The following is a 16,447-nucleotide window of genomic DNA, read 5'->3' on the forward strand; positions in this document are numbered from 1 at the left end:
GGGGAGACTGAGGGAAAGTGTTCATGTGTGGCACATTAGGTTTTGATTTTACTCTCAGTTTGCACACTTTGATTTCAATTACAAAGTTGCTCGAGAGAAACAATAACATGGAATTGCTGGGCATAACCTCTATAGAAATGCCAGCTGCAAGTTTTATGCGCACCGCAAATTGCATTAGTTCTTTCGACTTCTCTCCACTCCCCCACAATATACCACCGCTGATTCTATAAGCAGCCGAACGATGTGCAATCGCTTGAAGAAAACCTTGAGTCAAGTTGCAAGCGCCACAAGTTGCATGTTAGCAACGCGTAAATTTTTTTGTTATTACCTTCAGCGAGACAGACAACGGACAGACAGGCAACAGTACGAGTAAGTTTTATGTGCGGGCAACAGACAGCCACAGACAACAACAACAACAGCAGCAACGACAAATGGCTTACTAAATTTTTTAATTTATTTCCCAGCTGCATTGTTCGACGGAAGCGTTTAAAATCGTAAAAGCAGCCGCGCCCCGCCCACTTAAAGGCACTTCACATGTAATTAATTGCACTTTAAATTTGTTTACAACCTGCAGATTATTTGAAAACTTAAGATAAGGTTAAATTTCTTTAAATGTTAGAAAATTATTAAATAGTGGCAAACAAAATTCAAATGAGTTTGTCAATATGTAATAAAGTTTTAATATATTTAATTTATGTTGAAATATACAGATAGTAAAAAATGATTAAATAATACAAAAATAATATTTATAAATATTTAAAGTAGATTAAAATAAAATTGTTGGACGGACTTAAGTCACTTAAAATGCTTATTAATGATTATTAAGACATTTTTAAATAAATAAATAATAAATAATTAATATACTTAAAAAATACTAAAATGTACCAAATGCTATATTTGGTAACTCCATATACTTTTACATTTAAAATATATCACAAAGTACAAAATATATCAGATTATCAACCAAGGCAGCTTTTCATTAAAAAATTATTTCTTAAATATCTTTAAAAATGTACATATGATAGAAACTTTAAATCAAAAAGTCTGTAGTTATGATTATGTGTAAATAAAATCGTTATTCTAGCATCAAAATTATGCTTAATTTTCGATTTTTTCGATTTGAGGGGACGGAAGTTACAGTATAGTAAAAAAAAAATGAAACAAATTAAAACTCTATCTCTTAACATCTTTAAAATCTAAGCTTTTATATGGACACTTTTTGATTATTAATAGCAAACAATATAAAAAAAGTAAATATTTTCGGAAGTTCAAGAAATAAACCTAAAATAAAAAAAAAATAAAAGGCTGACTTAAATTTATACCTAAATATTTAGGTAAATAGTTCAATATCTGTGGCTGCACTTTGTACCCTAATTTAATTTGATGAAATTGATTAAAATATTGCAGTTAATCAATAATATCATCTCTGCGGTCCTTGTAGAGATTTGTAAAGGACAAGATGTGCTTAAGGCATTTACCGAAAAACCGCAAAGTAACCGCACAGGACATGGCAATTGAAGCCTCGACGAACAGTCAGCTCAAGCTGCTGCACTCAATATAATCACAAGCTAAATCACTTGACCAAGTAGGTACTACACACTCACACAGGCACACTCTAAAGCATACTTCTAGTATATGCATAAACCAAAGGAAAAACCCCTCAACTAAATTTCAGCCTCTTACCACGAATGCTTGGCGCCATTGCAGGTTACGCCTTTCGCTCTAAAACTTGCCCCAAACACACACACACAGACAGAAGACAGAAGGAGCGTGAAGCATATTCCACAAACACCCAAAACCAGAATGGTCCTGCAACTCCATTCGAACCCGATGAGCCACTTCAGCCTGGCCACATAAAGTGTCATTAGCTCGAGTGGAGAAGTTGCTGCTTCGGCTGATTCTAGAGCTAGTCGCAGAGACTGTTGCAATACAGCGAGTACATTTGCCAGATTACATCGCATCCAGCCGCTAAGCAAATAAACGCTTAAGCATAAAAATATGAAATTATTTGCTTAAAAAAGAAAATTCCAACGAAAAACAAGAATGCCTTTTTACCACAGTGACTTGGCAATACACTTTAAAAACGCATTGCATTTTATAAATAGATTATTTGCTTCAAAAGAAAATTCCAATGAAAAACCAGCATGTCTTTTTTCCACAATGACTTACTGACTCTAGAATTATATTTGTATATTATAAAATTAATATTTCCACTTAAACTTAATTTCTTATCATTAAAACTATTATATTTATTGTTAATGATAATTTGTTGTCGATTGCTTACAGTACACCAAAATGCTCTCACAATGTTATTTTGGTAACTGACCAAAGCAAAAAGTCTGCCATAAATACTGATTACCGTCTATCTTTGCTTTCTTATACTCTTTGCTGTTGCTGCTGTTTATCTTTTGGACAAGAGTTGGCATTGCGTTTTGTGGAGGATTTTCATATTGGCAGTAAGTAGTTATCAGGGCGTCGTTGGACCATTTGAAATGAAATGGCAACTTGTTTATTATTGTTATTATGGTCTGTTTATCTTTTTTGTTTGTTCAAGTGTATTGCAAGTAGTTTTTCGAGTGTCTACTTTTCGGCTACTTATTTTCTTTTAATTAAAAAGCAAATTGCACTCCAATTCACTCTCTCTCTCTCTCTCTCTCTCGCTCTGACTAACTCGCTGTCTGTCTCTGTCATTAGGCTGATTGAAAACTGCAATGCAGAATGAGGCTTGAAGTAAGCAATTTGGCAAAAGGTAAATAACAAATAACTGTGTACCGTGTCGATTTTTAAGTGCTTCTAATGAAAAAAAAAGCGGTCAACTTGAAGAGTGAAAAACAGTGACTACTGTAACTGCATAGTTAAAGGCGCTCTCGCTTCATGCCAAACAAATAAGCACTTGAGCCACGAAAATGTTGCAAATAACCAACCGCATAATGACCGCAGCAAAGGCTGCAATCCCATCATCGAAGTATGCATGTCTATATGTATAGTATGTATATGTGACGTCTAATGACTTTGAAACGTATACAGCAAAGTCAAAAGCATGCACTTAGTGACTATTATAGCCATGTTAATCATAGATGCCAGCATAATGGTAACTAAGAACGCAATGTACGTGCATGACGAGCATGTAAAATACAGTGCGAGTCGAGTCCACACAATAACTGCGGCAAAAGGGAAGTCATATAATTATCCTAACATATAGTATAGGGTGCTTCAATCTGTTAAATAAATGTGCGTGAATTCAATAATTACCAAATGCCTTTGACAGCATTCTAATTTGAATGAGAGCACTCCAAATGAATCACGACCATTCAACTACAATCTTCAAATTGTATGTCAGCACAATTAGCATTTGAGCTAATTATATATCTTCAACAAATTGATTGAGATTGAGATTTTGTTTTCAATTTTTTTTCCTACCAAAAGATATATTTAATAATAATGTAATATTTTTATTGAGCACCCCTAACATTTAGGGAAAAGTCTTAAGCTTCCACCGCTCTAAAAAAAACGTCAAGCAAACAATCGAAAAATAAACAACAATTAAAAGCGTAAACTCTGAAAACAAAAATTGACATTTTTCTTAACAATTACCGAATGCTTTGGGACCAATAAACGAGCGTCAGAGAGAAGTGCTATTTATTGTGGCTAACCTCGTAATTAGGCTGTTCAACAAAAAAAGTGTGGTGAGTTTTCCGCAAATTCAACACACGCCCCAATTGAAAGATAACGACCCTTCAGACCAGGTGGCAAAACATAAGAATGAGCATAAGAAAGCGACAGCGAAGGAGGGAAAAAATAAAACAAAATAAAAGAAACGAAAAACTGTTGGGAGTAAAAGAAAAGCAAGGAAATATGCGCAGTCGCCAAGTAGGAAAATACGCGTATGTAAGCGGAGGCTACCTCAACTTCTTGTATACATGCCGATATGTATATTTAAAGCAAATACACCAGCCCATAAAATTACGATTGGAAATTGGATATTGGCCTATGAGGTAGCTGGTAATAAACATTAAATAAAATTGTGACAAGAAGTTACTCGATTCACTTGTCATTCACAAGAGCATAACGTCACGTCAAACATTTAACGGTGAAATTTTCGATGCCACGTTTTCTATAGCATACTTAGCGGCGCCTCTCTGCGCATTACATAGAAACTGTCTGTCTGTCTGTCCTCCTCAGTGTGTATGTGTGAACGTCGTATTTATTTATTATTTAGCAGCAACAGCCTATCGCATGTCCTGGGAGGCGTTCATTTTCCCATTTTCAATGTCTTCGCATTGGCGGCCCATTTGGAGCTTCGGCATTTCTTCGTATCTGTATCTGTGGTGTCATATGTATGTGTTTGTGTGCGTGAATACTCGCTTATTTCGTATAAACATATTTCCCTTCTTATTTTATGAAATTGTTAATTTGCCTTGCTTTGAGAAAAGTCGCAGCTGTGTCACGCATTCGATTTGCAGTTTTTAGCTCAAGTCAAATTACGTATACGCCACGTATTTGTATTGTCAAACATTTGCCTAAATAATTGGCTTATTAACGCAGGGTCGCGGCTTGATTTTACTACATGCGAGTATATCCAGTGACTCATAAAATTATAAAATCTCATTTTAAATTTAATGAATCAAATTTGATGTTTTCTCTTTAGAAAATCAGAAACACGGCACGCAAAATCAAATCAATATTTACTATATCAATACTACATATTATTTCTTATTATTTTTTTAAACATTTGATATATTATAATTTCGATACTTCTTCACTAATAGCAGCTACAAGCAGCAGTTAATTCACCACTAGAAAATTTCCCTTCCAACTGCTAAATGTCCCTTTCAACTGAACGCTTGAAGTTAGAGGCAGCGTAAATCAAAACATTTTAGTAACGTAACACCATCCATGGATTGTACATCGAACCAAGCTAGCAACAGTTCGCTAAAGTTCAGATTAATTAAGCAAACCAATTTAGATATTTTGTGAATTTCCATGCACTAAATTATGCATCAAACGCTGACAAAATAATATGTCATTTAATAATTTGTTATCAAAATACTGAAATCCATTTAAAGCTACAATTTACATACATAGATGGGGATTAGCATTTTAAGGCTTTATGAAAATATTGCATTAAGCCTCACATATGTATATGTAAAATTTGTGAAAACTTGAGGCTATTTATGAACAGCTTAAATTCTATTGAAAATCAAATATACGAATGGAATCTGGGTATCAGATATCTTCTATGAATATACGGAAAATGATTGCTACAATAGTTAAAAGTAAAGTTGATAATAAAGAACTCTAGTGTATTTTAAATAGTTGTCAATATTTAATTGATAACAGAGAGTATTTTTAGGGCCGTCATTATAAAACAAAATTGTGACAATGGGTTAACAAATTGATAGGAATTGCAGATACAAAATAGTCCTAAAATTAGCAAATCAAATTTAAGCTTATGTTGCAAATGACAACGTATGATATGTAATAATCAAAACAACAACAATTGCATTTTGGAAAATTCAAGAAATTAGCAAGAAATATTCATTAAATCTCATATTGCAGCAAAACTGTCAGATTGAGGCTGTAGAGAAATGGGGTCAGTGGGGGCAGCTGGAATCAAAAAGCTTTGCAGCTCTCTCCACTGACGAGTTGCGGTTCGTTGTCTGTCTCTATCGCTCACTGGCGAAACTTTCGTTAGAGTTGAAATGAACTTAAAACTGCACCACAATGACATTGACTTGAAAATCAAATCAATTTTTCAATTGCAGAGAGAGTTGAGACCTAGACCTCAGAGCCGACCCGACTGTCGGCAGCTGGCTGTCGACAGAGAGTTGTTGAAGTAATGCCGTAAATTGAATTCAATTAATACGTTTGTAAATGTCATCGGAATGTGCATATACACCAGCTCTCAACTGTTTGGCCCATCGGCACTGCTGTTATGAAATAGTAGCAGACCGATGGCACTTCAATTCCTCCAGCCTTGTCAACTGTTGGCCAAAAGCAAAATACAAAATAAAAAAGAAAAATCCATATTCAATTTCAAACTCGAAACTGAGAATACGATGTTGATTTATGCTGCCGACGGTGAGTTTACAAAAGTCATTCCAATTAGCTTTTGGAAAATGTGCTTAATTCTGTCACTTTTCGTCTGTTGCCATTGAATTTGCATTTGAGGAAAACAAATTGATGGACACGAGAATTTAATAAAAATTGTATTGATTTAATAGGTGCAGTTTCTTCAGATATCATAAATTTCATATACGCAAATTAAAGGATAGATTTAAGCTTTAAGCCAAAACTTTGGAATACATTTATATTGACTGTATATTGAATTACTAAATTGAATATTGGATTAAAAATGATTAAATTTGAGCATTTCACATTAAAATAGATCGTGCTCAATTTGCAACTGCCACACGATAACAAAAAAGCAAATATCTAATTGATTTCTCGTTATACCACGCACTGCACTTATTTCAGCGTAATTAATTTCAGCTCCCACGAGAATATGCTGGCTATATCGCATTATCTGACTCTCTTTCACTTTCTCTGCCCCTGTTTGGCTAACCAAAATTAGAGAACTGGCCACCCGAAACTAACGGAGCCACTAAAAGCCAACAAACTGCGGCAGCAATTAATTTTTGCGTGCAAATTTAACGCGCAAATCGCGTAAATAATCAAAAATTAGATCACAACAGCTGGTATACTGTGGCGCAGCACGGTATCGACAACGCCCATGCCACGCCCACGCCCCTGCTCTTCTACTCACTCACACACACACGTACCACGCCTTTGCCCCATAATGGTTGCCAATGATTGCGGCGAGTTGTCGAGCTTTGCTTAGGCCTCGTTCTCATCCCGACCTCAGTTCTATTCCCGTTCTCTTTCCCGTGCCCGTTCCCGGTTGCAGTCATGAAACAATAATGTCCACAAATTGACGCCACAAGCTGTTGGTTCAATGAGAACATACACCGCACATTCACGCACTCACACACACGCCCACACACACACACACATGCAGACTCACTGGTTGCGTCTGTAGCACTTCCTCTGTTGCACCATATTGAATTTGAGCCTGATTTCTGATGCCCGATGCCCGATCCCCGATGCATGGTGCCTAGTGCCTAGTGACTGCTCTCTGAGCCTGAAGGCTCCTCTCAGCCGGTGCGGTGCTGGCTTTGTTTTTATTTGCCTGCTTGTTTTCTGCTGGTTAGCTGCCTGATTTTGCAACTGGAACGTCAACGAGGCTCGTTGCCGCGCGTGTTGCTAACGAAAATACAAGCAAACATACATACATATACATATATAGAGACCGGCTCTTCAGTTATTGTTGGTCTAGTCGCTTCTGCCCCTCTTGTTATTGTTGTTGTTGCTGTTGTTGTTTATTCATGCCAGGGGACACTGCACCGCACCCCTCCTATTTGTTGTTTAAAATGCATTGCGGCCTTATGCCAAGCATAGATTTAGATTTGTGTGCCATCCAACGCTTCAATGCGATTCTCGGTCAACATCTAGCCAAACGATATCAGCTTCTCAACAAAATATCTCATGGACGCAGCAAGTGGTTTAATGCCCAAATAAAACACTGCCCAAAATAGTCAACAATAATTTAAATTTAAAATACGTGTAAATATATATTTTTAAAATATAATTTTAGTGAACCTTTGTTTTTAATATTAAATGATATATATTGTTTTCATTTAAATTGACTGTTCCCAAGCTGTTATATAAACCGTTTACCTATAGGTAGAAAATTGTTATATATATTCTTAATAAGTTTTTGTTATATGCATTCATTTCTAAAAGTGTTGTAGCGATCAGAAACAAATTATAAATGATATTTAAGAACTTATTTTAAAAGGCAAAAGTGCAGCTGTTGTCAGGATATATTCCATATACCAAATAAAGCTTTCCATATATTTTAATATTTTTGGTGTTTTAATTTAGTATATCTTTAGAGTAATACCGCACTGTTTTGCTTTTATTAAAAATAGATAACGGGTATCTAACAGTCGAGCGCTTGTAGCTTTCTTTGTATTTGTATTTAGATAAAACAAACAGTTTTTTTTAAACTGAATATACATAATAATTTAGTTAAAACAAGTTGACAACAAAAATATATACTCTATAATAATAGATTTTTCAAGTACCAAATAAATGAATCCTATTAGGATAAACTCTAGTTTTTGAAAATTCTCAGCACATTCACTTTGGCAAACTTTTAATTTATTTGAAGTGTACTATATTATAGTTTTGCTAATAAATGCATTTGCATCACAATATAAACATCTGGAACTCGTTTCGGCTTGCTCACAGCCAATTAACACAGCATGAACGTAAAATGGCCCATACATTTTGCATGTCACACTATAAATAACAATTAAAATTTTATCCACAAGCGCAAAACACAAAAACACAATAAAACAATTTGCGGTTTATCCACATACTGTTTGAGAGAAAATCGAAAAATGCAAACGTAAATAAAACACACAAAACATACACAATGTGGTTAAACACTCAAAACTACCAAATAAATATAAATAAAATAAACAATTAAATAATAAAATCAAATAGACATAAAAAAAACAACAACACAACACGCACTCAAAAAATTATATAAATGTCATAGACATTCAAATCAAAACGAGAGCAAAATACTCACCCAAAAAAATACATCAAATAGAATCTGAGGCAGACCCCAAACTAAAACAAGCCGGAAAGCGTTTTGCACTTGCACTGGTTACAATGTGGCCTTTCCTTTTTTTCGAAGCTCGCTTTTTTGCTCTTTTTTATTGGCGCCTCATGTTTATGTTGTCAGGTTGTGCTTTCTCTTTTTTTCGATTTTTTCCTTTTTTGTGTTGGTTGTGTAAACGAGTCAATTGTTTCCGCTTCGACGATGAGGCAATCGACTGCGTCTGATTTTATGGGTTTGAGTTGGGATTGGGCTTGGGATTGGGGTTTGTGTTTGAGTTTCTTCTCGTTGTTGTTATTTTATGGTGTTGATATTGGCAACATCCGTTTCGGGGCAAAAGTTTTTGCCATGCGTCTCTCTCAACTCTGAGGGCGTTTTGACATGGGCTAATAAGCTTGTTTCGGCCTGTCATTTCAAGCAAGATGAGAAATAGTCACAGCTTTGTCAGATTGCTCATTAAATGGGTTTAGTTGGGATAAGTTAAACACGGTGTGAGTTGTGTTGGATTAACACTTAACATTTTATTAATATTTCATTGTCAAGAGTCAACCTCATATCAATAACATAACACTCAGATTCCTTGAGCTAAGCTAACAAAATTTTTAATAAGCATTATCTAACGATAATAGCCACTGGAGCGGTAAGAAATTAAAAGATGCTCATTAACATTCCCATAGGGCAATTGCCAGTTACAAATTTGCGCATCTTATGTTTGAACTTTGGAACGTCAACTGTGAGACATAATTAACCCTTATTTGCACACTTTATGACCCGCACCATAAAAAGGCCATTTAAATTACAAGGCACTGCGTACAAAGTACAATGAGAGTTTGGCCATTTGGTAAGTGAACAGCAATTTGTTGATGACTTCAAGTGGGGCCCATAAAAAAGGCGGCCAATTGGTAAAAGGTGAAAGAGTGGTAAGCATTGGCTTTAAGGCAAATTGTTCATTGTGGCCTTAAAGCTGCTTACAATTTGGCCGCACTCTAGGCAAGCCGCTTAACTTGCATAATCCAAATATCTGGCCCCAAACGCACTGCAGACTCTTGACCCTTTTTCATGTTTTTTTTTCTTTGGTTGCCTCCTATTCGCAGCCAAGCGCCATCAAAGTTGAATGCGAATGCGTGTCTTATTCGGACAGTGGTCATCATCAAGTGGGTTTGCTTTACACACAAAAAAAAAGCAGAAGAAGAATTGCTTGTTAGGTCATAAAAATTCAATAGCTCTGGGGTTTCAATTCGAATCCAAACCCCTTAAAATAAGACAGCTTTAAAAGCAGGGTGCAGTGACATTGTCTGCGATTGCTAATGCAACTGTATTCAAACTGGTTCTCGGAAATTGTCCGTTAAACTGGTTCGCACTTTTATGACTATGACTATTACCACAGGGGAGGTTTCTTGGGCAGTTGAGCTTCTGCTTAACTCTTCAAGGACTTCTCGTAATAATTCGCAATTTGTTAAAGCTCATGCTGAGGAAATGTGTTGAGTGTTTGGCTGACCAAATCACAACCTTGTGCAGTGGCATTATCGCAAACAATGAGGTCTTAACCGAGTTGCGATTATTGCTAGTTGAAAACTTTAACCAATAACTCGCCCTTTGTGAGCTTTCTGCTCACGTTGAGGCAATTTTTTTAGGCTCGCAAGAGCTGACTTGAAAATAAATGTAAAATTTATTAAAATCTAGAAACAATTTAAAATAAAGTTGTAATTCAAGATTATATTTTATCACACATTTCACACATAAACAAGTAAGAAATCTGCAGTCGAGTGTATCCGACTGTGAGATACCAAAACAATAAACAAAACCAAAAAGCAAAACAGTACGGTACTACTTTTAAAATAAAAGAAATTAGTAATCCGCAAAAATAATAAAACAGACGCATATGGTTTTATTGTCTCGCATATTGACGCTAATCAAAAATATATGTACTTTATAGGGTCGGAGATGCATGTTACATATATAATATTTCCTGTTATAATAAGCTTCTAGTCTATGAGTAGTGGGTATAATAACTATTAAATCTCTAAGGATAATTTAATAAAGGAAACAGATGCAACAATGTTCGAATTAAGTTAATGCAGAGTTTAAGTTTATATACAATAAAAATAGTTTGTTTTAAGGTTTTCTAAAAATATGTATTTATTTATTATTATGTATTACAAATGCTATCTTGAGTGAATGTTAAAAGCCTTCCATGATTCCTACTCTGATTGGTTTTTAGTTTTTTTTCTCTTCTTGCCACTGGTGATACTGGTTGAATTCCCAAGCGAAGAATATCCCGTGGAGGTAGAATCTCGACTTTCGCGATAAGTTCGCAAAGGTTTTCGTCTCAGCCAGACGCGTATTAGGAAATGAACCTCACCTTTGAATGCCACCATAGGCTTGATCTGGTAAAGATATAAACTAATTTGAACTCTTTAAAATAGCTGAGTCAACTTACCCTTTCTTTCAGTGCAATCTTATGCACATGCCAAAGAAACTCAATCACGCCTATGATAAAGGAAAGGACTATACCAACAATGAGTACCACAAAGAGTCCTCCAACTGCATCCATATCAAACTGTCCGTCATCATTAGTAGGTCCTAGGCGATCACAGTGGGTTTCATTTGTATTAAACCATTTATTTCGAATCTTATAGAGCACGCCCTTCTCGCTGAGTCGCAGTATCCCGACACTAAGATTCGATCGAAATTGGGCATCTAAAAGGTGATAAAATTCAAATAAGCATTCATCATTAACTAATATCAGTAACCTTACTCAATGGCACCGCAATTCCGTAATGCTTCTCTCCAAAACTTTCCCCAATCTGAGTTAGCTGACAATCACGCTGTGTTTGATATAGCAGATTTGTGGTCTCCATCAGAAAGGCATATCTTCCCTTGCTCACCTTGACGCGATCGACACCCTCTTCATTGTTTTTAGTAAACGCATCCGGCTTAAACGACACCATTTTATTCCAGGCCATTCGATTTTCAGTATCGTTCGACTCCGAGAAGTAAACCGAGGTGGCACCGCCTCGAATGGTGCCGAATTGCACTTTGTTCTGGTCAATCAGATCGTGCAATGAGGCAATGTTGCCAGTCATCTTCGAGGACGTAATAAAAGCAGCCAGTTTAGCAATATAAGTCTGCGAAACGAGCAGTGCAAAGATCCACCAGAAGGCGGTAAGCAAACGCATAGGCACGCCCCTATTACAAGAGGAAGTTATAAATATTTAATTAATTTTAAAAATTCATTATATATAATTAATTAAATTTCAAGTGTGATTATATCTACAAAATAGTAAATTAGTATCGATCCTTTAATAAATTAAATAAAAATATTTAATTAAATTAAATAAAAATATTTAATTAATTAAAGAGAATAAATATATAAAATACAAGTAATTTTTCAACTTATATGAAATAAAATTGTAGAAAGTCAAGTGTGCTCGATTGTCTACTATCCGCTTTTAATAAAAAAACAAAACAGTGCGACATTATTCTGAAAATATGCCAAATTACATTGGATGCATCAATATAACATACTACATTCAAAATATACTTAAAAGTATCAGGTTAAGCAGATTATCAACAAATTTGTACACACGCATACATTAAAAATAATTGGTTGGTATTAAAAAAATGTATGCGATTTTTAAGTTATTTAGTTACTATGACTGACAATCTGATATATTTTGTAGTATATTGTATAATTTGAATTTTATCAATATATCAATATACTCTGGTATTTTTTAGTATTTTTGCGATATATTTATTCGAAATTTAATAGAAGTAATACCGTACAGTTGTTGTTATTAAAAAGGCTAGCGGGTATTTCACAGTCGAGCACACTTCACTGTAGCTATCATACTTGTGTTTTGTTAATTTAAGAAAGTATACATATGAATTGTATTAATTAGTTATTTAATAATTGAAATAACTATATATAAGCCCATTTTTATAGACAGTGTTATATGAATGTTGGAATATTGTTAGAATGTTAGAAATAAAAGAATATTACAATCAGTTGTTGATAATAATTCACGGCAATTAACAACAGAAAAGGTATAAATACCTCGGCAACAGATCGCAGCCTTGATTTAGAATGGATCCCAGCACCAGCCACATGGTATTATGCAGATGCCAGGTGTTTTCATGCTCCTCCTCGTTGTCTTCGTTGATCACTGGCGGTTCCCATTCGTAGGAGTCCATGCGACCGACCAAAATTAAAGCCATCGCCGAGATTAGCATAGCAACCATAAGATACAGCCACACTTCCATATTGTAGGGATTGAGAAAGCCATAGATATTGGCTTCAGGTGGCGGTTCCTTGTACGCCAAAATGCTAATTCCTAGTTGCATGAATGGCACCGTGAAGTCAACAACTGTACGACGCGCCTGAGTAATGGTCAAATCACAAATGCCAATCTGTGCATTCTAATTTCAAGGTGGAATGGAGAGGAGACAGTGATTATGGCTATGGTATTTTGAGGAATTTATTATTCCGGTCACTTACATTGTCCATTAGCTGCCTAATTATACCGTCCCATTCATCAGTGGTCGGATCATAGCTACCATATTTGTTATCCCTGACTGGCTCAAAATGGAAATCAAATTTGCATTCCTCAGCCAGTTGATAGAGCAGGTCCACAGCGTAGCCCTCGAAGCGTTCATTCCCCTCAAAATGCACGCCTTCCGGCTCCGGACTAGCAATGAAATTGTTTATGAGACTCAAGTTAAACCATCTACTTTTGGCTTGCGTTAATCATACTCACCGCCAGCTGAAGTAAGGTTTGCCCACTCGAGTGGCAACCGTATATTTAACTGGTCTCTGCGAGAAATCCTCTTTAGTCTCAAGACGTCGCTGTTTCACAGCTTGCGTAGAGTTCTCTCGGATCTTTTCGTAGAGCACCAGCTTGCGCTCTTTGTTCCAGATGTGTGTAACACGATCAATAATCGGATTGTAAACCTCGAGATTGAAGTCTTCTCGTTGACCATCTGCAGTTATGTGCAGACGCTGAGTTTTATACGGTGGCTTTACTTGTTTTGAAGGGAGCTAAAAACATATATGGAATAAATAGTTAATAAATATCTTATCAAACTATTTATTCTACAACTCTTACGTCTTTCATCTGCTGCACCAGATGCGGTCCAGGCTGCCAAAAGCCACGCCCACAACCAAACTGAGGCGTATAGAAGCCAGAGCGTTGACTCAATTGCAACATGGCATTGTAGTAAAGCACAACTGCATCATAAATCAATTGCGTGGAGAGCGAGGCAAACTGTAGTAAGGCAACATTTTTTAGTATAAATCAGAATATAAGACAAACTTCCCTATCTTACCCGTTTATCTTCCTCATCCTCAAAAACATCCACTTCATCATGCACAGGCGGAGGAATATAAGCACGAATCCTCATGGCGGCAACAGCGACTCGAAACTCTCTGGAATAGAAACGATCGATGCCACTGAGATGTGTGTCCAAATTGGTAATAAATAAATTCTAAAATAAAAGAGAAGTAGAGAAAGTGATGAAATTAAATTAAGAAAAAAAAATCAACTTACATTAAATGCACCAGTCATGTTATAAACAATCGACGCATTGACTACGTCTGCGATGATATCAGAGGAACAATCAAGAAGCACAAACTTCTCACGTGAATTACTAATTCTTTTCCAGAGTATGCGATAGTCGTCGCCACGCTGAAATTCCTGCAGTTTAATGCCAGTCTTATGAATCTGATTATTGGCCAATATGTGTTGCAATCTGGCAAAATCTAAGAAAAGGCAAAAGAGTGAGTTGGGATAAGGGAAAGGGCAGTGGCTAAGAAATACGGTAAATGATTGTGAATTAAAATAGTTTTTGAATATTGAAATGAAACAACTGTAAATGTATAAGTTAGAACTGTAGTATTATATTTAGAATGAATTTAGATTTGTTGAGATTTGCAGTCAAAGTAAAATTTAATAGTTTATGTGCGTATATGATAAAGTGATATTAGTAGCAACAAAATAATTAGTGGAAGTAATCGCAATGGTAATAAAAAACAACAAGTAGAAGTGTTACTAAAGACAGCAATAGAAATAGTCTCAGAACAAGTTAAATCAGAATTATTATAAATCTCATTAATTTCATTTTTAAAACTAATTAGCAACGCCACTTTTACTTACGAGCATCCCGTTCATAAGCAATGGTAAATGATTTCCAGTCAAAGGCCTTGCTGCGCAGTATATCCGAAAGGGCAGAGGATAGAATAAGTTCCGAGGGAGCTACATTGACGGTCATCTGATGGTTAATACGATCTCGTAGCGGTTGCTGCGGATGCCAGTCGAATTGCAGATGCGGAATGCCCGTCATATTGCAGAGCACCTCGACAATGTCTAGAAATAAAACGATGATAGATCATTACACAAGTTTTAATGCCCATAAATATTTTTGTTTAGAATGATTCGGTGAACTAACAAAACACACAATGAAAGTGCCGAGCAAAACAACGCAGCGCAACTAAATTGTAAGATCTAAACGAATTCCCCTGGCAACGATCCAAAAAACCACTCGCAAGTGTCCCATCTAGTTGGGGGCTCTGAGAATTTGTATGTTTATTTACTGCAAAAAAATATGTGGAACTAATGTTTTCCTTTGCCAATTTTATGCGAAACAAGAAGAATCATTAACGAGGTTAGTGGCATATCGCGAGAAGATATATATTCTCTAATTTGTACAAGTGTTTATAGTATGAATGATTCTCTCATGATCTCTGGCTAAAAAACATGACATAAAATCGCGCTCTTTCGCTCTTTGGTTTTCTGTTAGCTCTCTGTCTAGACTCGTAGACAACAATACACATGTCTGGTATAAAATTTTATGACGCTAATTTTGTTGTTTAAAAATAATTTAACTTATCGTCGATCGAAAGTCAACTTACCACTGCCTGTCTTTGAACTTGGTCCCAAAATAGCAGCTGCACCATTTCCAATCAAGTCACATGCTAAATAACATAATTTAGTATCAATTTTAATTGATTTATGTCTTACTCACTTAAGTCCTGCAATAAAATGCTGTCATCGAGTGTTACATAGCGCTTTATTGGTTTCAATTGTAGCGCTGAATCAACCGCATTCACCTCTTCGATCACCGCATCAAAGGCCTCGGCCAGATTCATTTCAGAGTCGAAGAAAATTGCGCCTAAAAAAGAATATCGTTAAGTTTAAATATTACATATTAGTAAAGAACTTAACTTACCAATCTTAATAACCAGTCCATCATTATTGGCTCCGGCGCTTACAACTAATGCTATTAAAACTAGGAACTTTAGAGTAATCATGTCTTTAAACATATCTTCTTTTTGTCATTTTAAATCTCAAATGAACATATGCATGATGTTCGATGCACAAATAACTAGCACACGCACACAATTCACTTTATTTCGATATATACGTATCGAATAAAAAATATCCCAATCGAGCGTAAAAAATATTCCACTCGACGCTGCAAACACAAAATGTTGTATGGAGAAGCCAACTTGAACCTAGCCGGAGCGATGCTCGCGAGGCACTGAGCTGCTTTCAGAGTTGATTCTATGGATAACGTATACGTAGTGTGGCAATGAGATCGCAGAGACTGTAGAGAGTGCTGCTTATTATAGCACAAATGTTGTAGGTGGGGAGCGGCGCCCAAGAGCCATTTGTTTTATGGACAAGACAATGGTCACAAAAACAAAAGCACTGCTACTACTGCTGCTGCGAATGCTCGGCTATGTGGACTGCGACATGGGCT

General features: G+C 35.9%; 1 protein-coding gene and 1 non-coding gene across 2 annotated transcripts; one reads left to right on the forward strand and one right to left on the reverse strand.

Annotated features, from left to right (window-relative positions):
* Positions 1 to 10,195: 10,195 nt before the first annotated feature.
* Positions 10,196 to 10,335, forward strand: LOC132783781 (U4 spliceosomal RNA). The gene has a single exon (XR_009632196.1). It is a non-coding gene; the product is annotated as a U4 spliceosomal RNA (small nuclear RNA).
* Positions 10,336 to 10,815: 480 nt separating this feature from the next.
* LOC132798807 (glutamate receptor ionotropic, kainate 2) lies at positions 10,816 to 16,223 on the reverse strand. The gene is made up of 13 exons (XM_060810793.1): positions 15,914 to 16,223; positions 15,710 to 15,856; positions 15,597 to 15,659; positions 14,842 to 15,051; positions 14,236 to 14,447; positions 14,015 to 14,173; positions 13,795 to 13,953; positions 13,447 to 13,727; positions 13,188 to 13,377; positions 12,747 to 13,108; positions 11,448 to 11,878; positions 11,130 to 11,389; positions 10,816 to 11,076 (listed from the first exon to the last, which is right to left on the reverse strand). The coding sequence occupies exons 1-13, from the start codon at positions 16,005 to 16,007 to the stop codon at positions 10,891 to 10,893; spliced, it is 2,754 nt and encodes a 917-aa protein (XP_060666776.1). The 5' UTR covers positions 16,008 to 16,223; the 3' UTR covers positions 10,816 to 10,890.
* Between the last annotated feature and the right edge of the window lie 224 nt (positions 16,224 to 16,447).

Source organism: Drosophila nasuta, chromosome 2L (genome assembly GCF_023558535.2).
Source record: "Drosophila nasuta strain 15112-1781.00 chromosome 2L, ASM2355853v1, whole genome shotgun sequence".
Lineage (NCBI taxonomy): Eukaryota > Metazoa > Arthropoda > Insecta > Diptera > Drosophilidae > Drosophila > Drosophila nasuta.